Here is a 13,440-nt window from a genome sequence, read left to right as displayed (position 1 = left end):
AAAAGATTGCCGAAAATTCCAAGTATCCCATTTTGCACATAGAGTATCAAGATTATCTTCTAGTTAAAGCAGGGGTCCCCAGCCAATAACGATCTGTGGCCTGTTAGGAACCCGGGCTGCACAGCAGGAGGTGAGTGGCGGGTGAGCGAGCGAGGCTTCGTCTGCTGCTCCCCATCACTCGCATTACCTCCTGAACCATCTCCCCTACCCCCACCCTGTCAGTGGAGAAATTGTCTTCCAGGAAACCAGTCCCTGATGCCAAAAAGGTTGGGGACGGCTGAGTTAAAGCTTTGTTTGCAAAAAAATTTTCCACTGTCTTGAAGAAATTCATGGCGATTAAAATTTCCAAAAGACCCTCAAAAATAGGAATTCAAGTGCTGATAACATATCAGTGGTAGTAATAATAATTGCAGTTAACATTCACCAAATGGTTACTGTGTGCCATACTTTGTGCTAAATGTTTTGCGTGCATTTATTCATTTAACAGTGTTTACTTACTGAGTGCCTACTATATGCCAGGAACTGTTCTGGGATAGGTTAATAAAAACAAAACAAATTAAAATCCCTGCCCTCATAGCCCTTTTATTTACTGAGGATGGACAGGTAATAAGCAAAAAACATAACCAATAACTACATTTTGGTAATGACCGAAATAAAGTATATGGACCATAAGAAGATTATAAATACTATGGAAACATCAGAGCAAGGGAAGGGAAGGTCAGGAGTGCTGGGTTGGGATTGGGCAATAGAGGTGGGTTGCATTATTAGATGGGGTGGTCAGAATAGGCCTGATAGAGATGGTTGTATTGGAGTTAATCGTACAACTGGAACAATTTGTGTAAAGGCACTAAGGTGGGACCCCATCTGGGGTATCCAAGGAACAGCGAAGAAGTCAGTTTGGTTCAAAGTGATCAAGGGAGAGAGTGGTAATGAGCATAATGGGTGGGAGGCAAGGAAGGCAAAACTTGTTACTATAACAGCACTGTGAGACAAGTACCATTACAATCCCCCATTTTATAGATGAGGAAACTGAGACATAGGGAAGTCAAGGAAGCTGCCACATACGAAATCAGGAGCCATCTGTAGCAAGAAACAAGCAGTTTCATCCATTTATATACTGAAGGTTTTGAAATGATATAACTATTTATTTCTTTATTACCCTCTGCAAAATATCAGATGAAAGCTCAGCACTTCTGAAGTGGATGATTCATCAAACAGTGGCTCTACTTCAGTTTTCTGTCTGCAACCAACATGACCATTTATAGGGCTTATAATTTCATCAGTTTCTTCCATTACATATGACTTCTTTTTCCTGGCAGTGCAGTAAGCATCCCTGTGAGATGTTTTAATACAAGGGTTTTGTGTTAGGATAAATCCAAAGTTTACTTTAGTTCTTCTAGCCTTTTCATATTGAGCCTTCTTAGAAACAAGAATATATTCATAATCATAATGACATGGTAGGTTTTTCTCAATTTTTAAGTACAGAAAGCCACTCTAGATTACAGCATGGTGACAATGGCATTTGTACTTTACTTATGTACATGCTATTGACGATTAGAATTAATCGGTGTAATGATAGTTGCAGATTATCTGGCCTGTGTACATGCTACACATGCTTGAAACGAATCAATGCCTTAATAGTATAATTTGATATAGAAAAACATTTTAATAAAAGCAATCTTTTAAATAAATGTGTTTGTGCCTAGGTCATTGAATCCCTGGCTAGAGGGATTTGAAAATATCTTTTTACCTAAAAGTGACTTTTCACTGTGACTTTCAAATCCCTCTACTCACTTAATCTGGAACTGCAATGAAGAATGCTCTGTGCACGAGCCAGGGAATCAATTAACTAGTCACAAACACATTTTTTAAAAGATTTTCCATTATTTAAAAGATTGCGTCTATGAAAAGTCACTTTTACATATTTAATAGTTCATTTTAGGACTTCCCCGGTGGTTCAGTGGTTAAGACTCCATGCTTCCACTGCAGGGGGCGTGGGTTCCATCCCTGGTTGGGGAAGTCCCACATGCCTTACAGTGTGGGGCAGAGGGGGGGGGCTGTCATTTTAATACATGCTAGATTGATAGTTAAAAGAGCTATCACATTTCACAGAACTAGAAAAAAAATTTTCACAATTTGTGTGGAAACACAAAAGACCCCGAATAGCCAAAGCAATCTTGAGAAAGAAAAACGGAGCTGGAGGAATCAGGCTTCCTGACTTCAGACTATACTACAAAGCAACAGTAATCAAGACAGTATAGTACTGGCACAAAAACAGAAATATGGATCAGTGGAACAGGATAGAAAGCCCAGAGAGAAACCCACGCACATATGGTCACCTTATCTTTGATAAAGGAGGCAAGAATATACAGTGGAGAAAAGGCAGCCTCTTCTATAAGTCATGCTGGGAAAACTGGACAGCTACATGTGAAAGAATGAAATTAGAACACTCCCTAACACCATACACAAAAATAAACTCAAAATGGATTAAAGACCTAAATGTAAGGCCAGACACTATCAAACTCTTAGAGGAAAACATAGGCAGAACACTCTATGACGTAAATCACAGCAAGATCCTGTTTGACCCACCTCCTAGAGAAATGGAAATAAAAACAAAAATAAACGAATGGGACCTAATGAAACTTAAAAACTTTTCACAGCAAAGGAAACCATAAACAAGACAAAAAGACAACCCTCAGAATGGGAGAAAATATTTGCAAATGAAGCAACTGACAAAGGATTAATCTCCAAAATTTACAAGCAGCTCATGAAGCTCAATATCAAAAAAACAAACAACCCAATCCAAAAATGGGCAGAGACCTAAATAGACATTTCTCCAAACAAGATATACAGATTGCCAACAAACACATGAAAGAATGCTCAACATCACTAATCATTAGAGAAATGCAAAGCAAAACTACAATGTGGTATCACCTCACACCGGTCAGAATGGCCATCATCAAAAAATCTACAAAAATAATTTTGGGGGCCTCTTTAAAACCAGATTTGTCCTAATTGACTTCGCATCTGAGATTAAAAACACACAATGGGGGCTTCCCTGGTGGCGCAGTGGTTGAGAATCTGCCTGCCAATGCAGGGAACACGGGTTTGCTCCCTGGTCTGGGAGGATCCCATGTGCCGTGGAGCAGCTGGACCCGTGAGCCACAACTACTGAGCCTGCGCGTCTGGAGCCTGTGCTCCGCAACAAGAGAGGCCGCGACAGTGAGAGGTCCACGCACCGCAATGAAGAGTGGCCCCCACTCGCCGCAACTAGAGAAAGCCCTCGCACAGAAACAAAGACCCAACACAGCCAAAAATTAACAAATAAATTTTTTTAAAAATCTACAAAAATAAATGCTGGAGAGGGTGTGGAGAAAAGGGAACCCTCTTGCACTGTTGGTGGGAATGTAAATTGATACAGCCACTATGGAGAACAGTATGGAGGTTCCTTAAAAAACTAAAAATAGAACTACCATATGACCCAGCAATGCCATTACTGGGCATATACGCTGAGAAAACCATAATTCAAAAAGAGTCATGTACCACAATGTTCATTGCAGCTCTATTTACAATAGCCAGGACATGGAAGCAACCTAAGTATCCATCAACAGATGAATGGATAAAGAAGATGTGGCACATATATACAATGGAATATTACTCAGCCATAAAAAGAAACGAAATTGAGTTATTTGTAGTGAGGTGGGTGGACCTAGAGTCTGTCATACACAGTGAAGTAAGTCAGAAAGAGAAAAACAAATACCATATGCTAACACATATATCTAAAAATCTAAATCTAAAAAACAAAAAAAAAATGGTCATGAAGAACATAGGGGCAAGATGGGAACAAAGACGCAGACCTACTGGAGAATGGACTTGAGGATACGGGGAGGGGGAAGGGTAAACTGGGACAAAGTGAGAGAGTGGCATGGACATATATACACTACCAAATGTAAAATAGGTAGCTAGTGGGAAGCAGCTGCATAGCACAGGGAGATCAGCTCGGTGCTCTGTGACCACCTAGAGGGGTGGGGTAGGGAGGGTGGGAGGGAGGGAGACATAAGAGGGAAGAGATATGGGGATATGTTTATATGTATAACTGATTCATTTTGTTATAAAGCAGAAACTAACACACCATTGTAAAGCAATTATACTCCAATAAAGATGTTAAAAAAAAGAAAAAAGAGCTATCATTTATTCTAAGGTAAATATCTTCCTATACTGGGGATTCTATTTTTATCTACTTCTTCATATTAAGTAGAACTAACCCAAATTTGCTGATTTTTATGACCTGGAAATTTTTCAGCATTGACTTTGTATAGGTGATCATTTAAAGAACAGCGCTTTGCTAGATTCATGGTTGCTTATATAACAATTTGTTACTCAGACAGTTAATAAAAAGTAAGAAATTACATTCTTGGTGTTTGTTACTTGTCTTCCCACAGGAGCAGTGAATACATAAATCATAATTATGTGGGGTTGATTTAAATTGTTTGGCACTAACATCCTTTTGTCAAATGGGGGCATCATTGGTCTTCCTTAAGTAAGCTGTGTGGCAAGAATGGTTTGCTTGTTAAACTCAAATGATATTAGGGGTAAATAATTGTTCTCCTTTCACCTTATTTTAGAGGGCTTCTATTTATGTCTATAGCCAACACTCTTAATTGATAGCAATATTTAAAGTCTAGAAACTTTTAGTAGTTTTTTTTATAGTTTTCAATTATATCAACCTCTAAAGTTACCATCACAAAATGTGATTGTTATTCAGTAAAAGAAAATGACATGGTTTTAAGAATAACAAAAGTTTAAGATAAAAATCTTATTATGAGTCTTTGTTTTGTTGTCATCATTGTTGTTTTAAGTATATGAACAAGGGGAAAAAATCAAGTAAATGCTTTAGATTTAAAACACACATCCCCCTACATCCACACACCTAGCTAACCTAATCCAAAAGTAGCCATCAATAATTAGAAGATATTTGGAGCAAATCCAAATTATATACTGATGTGTTACTGATGTATTACTGATGTATTACTACCAACACCTGACTGTCGCTAATAACTAAATCTGTTTTGCCAGCATTAAATTTATATAAGAAGTATGTTTGAATATGGTTATCATTGCACTAAAATGTGTATGATTACTGTATGTATATATATTTTTTGGCCGTGCCTTGCGGCCTGCGGGATATTAGTTCCCCAACCAGGGAATGAACCTGTGCCCCTGCAATGAAAGCACTGAGTCCTAACCACTGGACCACCAGGGAATTCCCAATTACTGTATTTTTAAAAACTATTATTTTGACCTCTCCACTACTAACAATTTGTGCTACAGTTAGACTTCAAAATACATTCTTTTTAATATACTGAAAAAGAAACTATATTTGTACATGATTGCATTTGGGGAAGATTTTTTTTAGTATGTGAGAGTTATACAGATATTCAGCCTTAAGTATTTAAATACTTTAATGTTTCCATTAATGTAGCTCTTGGCCTGTTCTTATGTATAACATTAAAATCTTGCATATGTATATCTTTGTCAAGCAGACGCCATAGGCTAAAACTGAAGATAATAACTTAAGATTTATGTCTCCTTTCTTAGAGGTTACGGTTGTCTTGAAGTGACAGTTCTGAAGTACCTATACTGACATCAAAGTGTTCAAGTGATCCAGTTAGGTCAATTAATGTTAATTTTCATCTTCCATTAAATTATTTTAATGTTTTCCTCTTTTCATTTTTTCTAGCCGAGTCCTATACCAAGTCCTGTTTTGGGACGAAAGCCAAATGCTAGTCAGTCTTTGCTTGTATGGTGCAAAGAAGTTACAAAAAACTACCGGGGAGTGAAAATCACCAATTTTACTACATCGTGGAGAAATGGTTTATCTTTTTGTGCAATATTACACCACTTTAGACCAGATTTAATGTAAGTAGAAACACTTTACATTCCTATAAATATTTTGTGAATAATAAAGTTTAAAAAAAAAGGAAACAAACCATAAAATAATTTCTTAGCACATGTCCTGAAATACTTGATTTTTTTTTTATCACCCATACTCTTGCTTTTTGGGAGAAGAAATATATCCCAGAAAGAAAAGTAGTTCCTTCTTGATGCCTAAAAACAATCTTTTCTGTTTTAAAAGAGCATATTTTTTTCCTTAATCTCATACAAAAAACTGACTTCAAATTATTATGAAAATTGTGTTAGTGTTAAAATGAGATGAGACAGATAAACCTGTAGCTCTTTATACATTGACAACAAGGGGTTACCTCATGGTGAATTTGGTTGTCAAGGCTAGTCTCTGGTCCCCTGCCTTAACTTCTCTTTTAGATGGAAAGCTTCAGGCATTGGAACTTGTAATCACTGTTATTTATTTACGTATTTATTTCCTTAATTTTCCACACTATTAGTTTTGTTGATGGAATTGCTGTGAAATTGCTGGTTACTCTTTGGTATTATTGAATGTCAAATTTTAAGATTCAGTTTGTTTTAAAAACAGCTGTTTTTATCAATTACTGTATTTACCTACTGTGCCATTTTCTCCCTCAGTGACTACAAGTCTCTGAATCCTCAAGACATTAAAGAGAACAACAAAAAGGTAAGAATTGCCAAAGAAAAAAAATACATAGTGTCAATTTTGGCTTCTCTGCAGGCATTTATTAATTTGGGGAAAGTGAGGTTGTTTTGTGAGGTCCTAACTATAGCTCACAGAAGGTAGTCTGTTTCCTGTCAATTTTTGCTTCTCCGCAGGCTTTTATTAATTTGGGGAAAGTGAGGTTGTTTTGTGAGGTCCTAACTATAGCTCACAGAAGGTAGTCTGTTTCCTGCAGTTCCAGTAGGATGCATGGTTTACTCTAGTTTGTCATGGCCTTTAAAAATCACAAGTGCCAGACTGGCATCAGATTATAATAATATGTATGAACTTCATTAACTGTTAAATGTTTGTTAAAGCATGTTGCTTTTATTTATCTCTTAGCAAGATTTAGCTTTTAAAAAGTGCAATCCAAACTGTTGTGCCATGAGTTTAGAAAAACCTGTTGGGAGCGGATGAAAGCAGGAGCCTGATGGGTATGCAAAAAAGAATGCATATGTTCCCAGAGGCAAAAAGATATGAACATTGGTTCTTTTTTTTTTTTTCTTTTATTTTTTTCTCACTTTTTCCCCCCTTTTTCTGGTAAACTGTGCAGTTTTTTTCCACATAATTAATTAATGTACTGAGGTCAGAGCTTCCCAATTGGTGTGGGGAAGATACTGATCCTTTCAGCCCTCAGGGTAGCTACACAGGCCTGAGTTGCTAGAGCCCTCTGGGTCAGCTGACTGTGGCTGTAGGCTGACTTAACTATGTACCCCAAAATGCAGCACAATATTACAATTTTCTGTGTGCACCACAACATAAAAAAGGAGGAAGCACCTATCTCAGCATACAGCAGGTACTCATTTAATGCTTTTTTTCCTGCTGAATTGAATTCTTCAGCTGAAAAGTGTTGTCTTAGAGCAAGAGTTCTTAACCTGGGAGTTATGGATAGAATTCAGGGGATCCTTGATCATGGCTAGGGAAAAAAAAATTTATTTTCTCATTTCTTTAACTGAAATTTAGCATTTTCTTCAATTATGAATTTACACAACAAACCACTGTAGTATTACCCATGCCTGAGACTTTTTCACCTTTAGAATCTCAGATATTTTCATATCACTTTACAGTTGCAAATATCTACAACTACCTTTTAAGCTCATCACTCCTTCATAATTGTAGCAGTTTGTACATCCATAAAAAGCACATTTATTGTTTCTCAAATTCCATTTTCCTAATATTTTCAAATACTTATTTTTCAATAATTGGTTTCTTTTGTAATCATATGTATTTTTTTAACTTTTTATTTTATATTGGAGTATAGCCGATTAACAATGTTGTGATAGTTTCAGGTGCACAGCAAAGGGGCTCAACCGTACATATACATGTATCCATTCTCTCCCAAACTCCCCTCCCATCCAGGCTGCCACATAACATTGAGCAGAGTTCCCTGTGCTATACAATAGATCCTTGTTGGTTATCCATTTTAAATATAGCAGTGTGTACATGTTGGTCCCCAACTCCCTAACTAGCCCTTCCCCTCATCCTTCCCCCCTGGTAACCATAAATTCATTCTCTAAGTCTGTGAGTCTGTTTCCATTTTGTAAATAAGTTCATTTGTATCATTTCTTTTTAGATTCCCATATAAGGAATATCATATGATATTTCTCTTTCTCTGTCTGACTTACTTCACTCAGTATGACAATCTCTAGGTCCATCCATGTTGCTGCAAATGGCATTATTTCATTCTTTTTAATGGCTCAGTAATATTCCATTGTATATATATACCACATCTTCTTTATCCATTCCTCTGTCAATGGAATGGATAAAGGTTGCTTCCATGTCTCAGCTATTGTAAACAGTGCTACAATGAACACTGGGGTGCATGTATTCTTTCAGACCATGTTTTTCTCTAGATATATGCCCAGGAGTGGGATTGCAGGGTCATATGGTAGCTCTATTTTTAGTTTTTTAAGGAACTTCCATACTGTTCTCCAGTGGCTGTACCAATTTACATTCCCACCAGCAGTGTAGGAGGGTTCCCTTCTCTCCACACCCTCTCCAGATTTTATCGTTTGTGGATTTTTTGATGATAGCCATTTTGACTGGTGTGAGGTGATATCTCATTGTAGTTTTGATTTGTATTTCTCTAATAATTAGCAATGTTGAACATCTTTCCATGTGCTGCTGGGCCATCTGTATGTCTTCTTTGGTGAAATGTCTATTTAGGTCTTCTGCCCATTTTTTGATTGGGTTGTTTGTTTTGATAATATGAAGCCTCATGGTCTATTTTTAAATTTTGGAGACTTGTCGGTCACATCATTTGCAAGTATTTTCTCCTAATCTGTGGGTTGTCTTTTCGTTTTGTTTATGGTTTCCTTTGCTGTGCAAAAGCTTTTGAGTTTAATTAGGTCCCATTTGTTTATTTTTGTTTTTATTTCCGTTATTCTGGGAGACAGATCGAAAAAGATATTGCTGCGATTTATGTTAGAGAGTGTTCTGCCTAAGTTTTCCTCTAGGAGCTTTATAGTGTCCAGTCTCACATTTAGGTCTTTAATACATTTTGAGCTTATTTTTGTGTATGGTGTTAAAGAATGATTTAATTTCATTTTTTTACATGTAGCTGTCCAGTTTTCCCAACACCATTTGTTGAAGAGACTGTCTTTCCACCTTGTGTAGTCTTGCCTCCTTTGTCATAGATTAATTGACCATAGGTGCGTGGGTTTATTTCTGGGCTTTCTGTCCTGTTCCACTTATCTATATTTCTGTTTTTGTGCCAGTACCATACTGTTTTGATGACTGTAGCTTTGTAGTATAGTCTGAAGTCAGAGAGCCTGACTCTTCCAGCTCCGTTTTTCTTTCTCAATATTGCTTTGGCTATTTGGGGTCTTTTGTGTCTCCATACAAACTTTAAGATTTTTTGTTCTAGTTCTGTGAAAAATGCCATTGGTAATTTGATAGGGATTGCATTGAATCTGTAGATTGCCTTGGGTAGTATAGACATTTTGACAATATTGATTCTTCCAATCCATGAACATGGTATATCTTTCCATCTGTTAGTGTCTTCTTCGATTTCTTTCATCAGCGTCTTACAGTTTTCAGAGTACAGGTCTCCTTACTCTTATTCTTGTCTCCTTAGGTAGGTTTATTCCTAGGTAATTTATTCTTTTTGATGGGATGGTAAATGGGATTGTTTCTTGAATTTCTCTTTCTGATCTTTTGTTGTTAGTGTATAGAAATGCAACAGATTTCTGTGTATTAATTTTGTAACCTGCAACTTTACCAAATTCATTGAGGAGCTCTAGTAGTTTTCTGGTAGCATCTTTAGGATCTTCTATGTATAGTATCATGTCATCTGCAAACAGTGACAGTTTAACTTCTTCTTTTCCAATTTGGATTCCTTTTCTTTCTTTTTCTTCTCTGATTGCCGTAGCTAGGGCTTCCAAAACTATGTTGAATGAAAGTGGCAAGAGTGGACCTCCTTGTCTTGTTCCTGATCTTAGAGGACATGCTTTCAGCTTTTCACCATTAAGTATGATGTTAGGTGTAGGTTTGTCATATATGGCCTTTATTATTTTGAGGTAGTTTCCCTCTATGCACACTTTCTGGAGAGTTTTTATCAAAAATGGGTGCTGAGGGCTTCCCTGGTGGCGCAGTGGTTGAGAGTCTGCCTGCCGATGCAGGGAACGCGGGTTCGAGCCCTGGTCTGGGAGGATCCCGCATGCCGCGGAGCGGCTGGGCCCGTGAGCCACAATTGCTGAGCCTGCGCGTCTGGGGCCTGTGCTCCGCGGCAGGAGGGGCCGCGATGGTGAGAGGCCCGCGCACCGCGATGAGGAGTGGCCCCCGCTTGCCACAACTGGAGAAAGCCCTTGCACAGAAACGAGGGCCCAACACAGCCATAAAAATAAATTAATTAATTAATTAAAAAAAAAATGGGTGCTGAATATTGTCAAAAGAGTAATCATATGTATTTTATACACATTAAAACATTATTCTGAGAAGGGGCTCATTGCCAAAAGAATTCATGGGCTAAAGTTTTTTATTTACTTTAGGTAGTTAAAACCACCAGTGAGAAAAAGACTATAAAGGGAACCTTGGTAGAAGTTCAATTAACAGATGAGAATTTAAATCAAATTTTTTTTTACTTTTATTGCTCTCTAAAACCAAAAATTTAGGGGCTTCCCTGGTGGTGCAGTGGTTGAGAATCCGCCTACCAATGCGGGGGACACGGGTTTGAGCCCTGGTCTGGGAGGATCCCACATGCTGCAGAGCAACTGGGAGCAACTGGGCCCGTGAGCCACAATTACTGAGCCTGCGCGTCTGGAGCCTGTGCTCCGCAACAAGAGAGGCCGCGATAGTGAGAGGCCCGCGCACAGCGATGAAGAGTGGCCCCCACTCGCCACAACTAGAGAAAGCCCTGGCACAGAAACGAAGACCCAACACAGCCAAAAATAAATAAATTAATTAATTAATTAAAAACAAAAAAAAACCCAGAAAAACCCTCAAAATTTATATTTCCATTAAAGAATTCTTGTTTCTTTGCAAATGCATGATGCTGGCCCCAGAGAAAAACATTTAAAAGCAGTCAGTTTTTTTAATTGAAATATGCTATTAAGAAAGGTAATCTTTAAAAATCAGTATAATTAAAAAAAAAATCAGTATAATTTTCTTTATAGAAATCATGCTTCAAAATAAGTCAGTCTCTTGAATTATTTCTTGTATGATTTTGAAGAGCCTGTGTCTGTCAAAGCAAAATGCCTTATTTTTTGTCAATTAAGTTATACAGTTGGCCCTCTGTATCCATGGATGTGGAACCCACAGATACAGAGGGCTGGCTGTATTCCACCATTTTACATAAGGGACTTGAGCATCCCCAGATTTGATATCTGCAGGGGGTGTTGGAATCAGTCCCCCATGGATACCAAGAGACAAGTACCTTTAGATATGACAGTTCTTTACCTGCATTTTCTTGCATTTGAATAAGCAAATTTAAATGCAGATAAGAGCATTATAAAATAAACCATTATTATTTTTTATAAAGTGAAGCTTTCAAGTTACTGTTTAAAATTTTGAAAAGCAAACATTTTTGATTTTACCTAGCTATATATTTTTAAAGAGTATGAGGAATCTCATTAGGGCTTAAGTTATACTTCTTTATATTATTTATTTCAGAAATTTAATAATGATGAACATACCTTGGATTTACATATTATTACAAAGAGAAATATTAAATATTAAATTTATTTTAATAATAATAATAAATTAAATAATAAAATAAATTAATAATAATTTAAATAAATAAATAATATAAATTTTAAAAATAAAAATAATAATAAATTAAATTAAATAATAAATTAAATATTAAAATTTTTTCTCAATTAAATCTTAAAGGGCAGATGATTATAGCTTTTTTAAAAAAAATAAATTTATTTATTTATTTCTGGCTGCATTGGGTCTTCATTGGTGCATGCGGGCCTTCTCTAGTTGTGGCCAGCAGGGACTACTCTTCGTTGTGGTGCACGGACTTCTCATTGTGGTGGCTTCTATTGTTGCAGAGCCTGGGCTCTAGGCACAAGGGCTTCAGTAGTTGTGGCACGTAGGCTTCAGTAGTTGTGGCTCGCTTGCTCTAGAGTGCAGGCTCAGTAGTTGTGGCGCATGGGCTTAGTTACTCTGCGGCATGTGGGATCTTCCCGGACCAGGGCTCAAACTTGTGTCCCCTGCATTGGCAGGTGGATTCTTAACCACTGTGCCTCCAGGGAAGTCCCAATTATAGCTTTTTGAAAGGATTTTAATTTAGCTGATTCCATTCATTGCACAAGTCAATACATAATTGTTGTTATACTTTCCTTTTCATCACTTTGCAACTTCTTTTTTTTTTAGAAATTTTTTTTTTTTAATTTTATTTATTTATTTATTTATGGCTGTGTTGGGTCCTCGTTTCTGTGGGAGGGCTCTCTCCAGTTGTGGCAAGCGGGGGCCACTCTTCATCGCGGTGCGCGCGCCTCTCATTATCGCGGCCTCTCTTGTTGCGGAGCACAGGCTCCAGACGCGCAGGCTCAGTAATTGTGGCTCACGGGCCCAGCTGCTCCACGGCATCTGGGATCCTCCCAGACCAGGGCCCGAACCCGCGTCCCCTGCACCAGCAGGCAGACTCCCAACCACTGCGCCACCAGGGAAGCCCTCTTTTTTTTTTTTTAATATTTATTTATTTATTTGGCTCTTCCGGGTCTTAATTGAGGCATGCGGGATCTTTAGTTGCGGCATGCAGAATCTAGTTCCCTGACCAGGTACCAAACCTAGGCCCCCTGCATTGGGAGCACGGAGTGTTACCCACTGGACCACTAGGGAAGTCCCACAACTTCTTACCTGATATCTACATTGAGTATCATTTGCTACCTACAGACTTATTTCCAGCTTCACACAGTTCTTCCGGGTAACCCCATCTGCCCTTAATTGGACTTAAAACAGTACAAGAAACAATGCCTGTGTCTTAAGTTCCATGCAGATGCATAACATAACTGGCAGTGACTCCTTACCAATTAAATAACATCTAGCAATGAGTAAGACTATTTTCTTTTAAAGACCTCTTTTTTCTCCACACACAGCTAAAAAGACAGTAGGTGATTGACTATTGCAGAAGAGGTTAACCTATGGGAAAATTCCTTTATAAAGTCTTGACCTCGCTTACAAGAAATCTGGTTTGTTTTTAAATTTCTTTTAGTGCAATTAGTGTGCATAAAATGAATTGCTACATGAAACAAAACACCAGCAGGAGATTCCCCACAAGTAAGCTAATCATTTTCCCAGGTCTGTAAAAAGTGCTGAATAAAAATGGTATTTACCTGTGACATCTGATCTTAACCAATATGTCAGTG

The 13,440-nt window shown here is 37.7% G+C and overlaps 1 protein-coding gene across 11 annotated transcripts in view; it reads left to right on the top strand.

Moving 5' to 3' along the window:
- The window catches only part of EHBP1 (EH domain binding protein 1), a 343,070-nt gene that overhangs the window by 231,268 nt on the left and 98,362 nt on the right, over nt 1–13,440 (top strand). For all 11 annotated transcript variants that reach the window (XM_028168400.2, XM_028168401.2, XM_057558222.1 and 8 more), the window contains 2 exons: nt 5,741–5,919; nt 6,544–6,592. In XM_028168400.2, coding sequence (XP_028024201.1) covers nt 5,741–5,919; nt 6,544–6,592 — 228 coding nt within the window. The remainder of the gene's footprint in view (nt 1–5,740; nt 5,920–6,543; nt 6,593–13,440) is intronic.

The sequence above is a fragment of the Balaenoptera acutorostrata genome, chromosome 12 (assembly GCF_949987535.1).
Source record: "Balaenoptera acutorostrata chromosome 12, mBalAcu1.1, whole genome shotgun sequence".
Taxonomy (NCBI): domain Eukaryota; kingdom Metazoa; phylum Chordata; class Mammalia; order Artiodactyla; family Balaenopteridae; genus Balaenoptera; species Balaenoptera acutorostrata.
The sequence above is the reverse complement of the archived record's forward strand: the minus strand, read 5'-3'. Positions and strand labels throughout refer to the sequence as shown.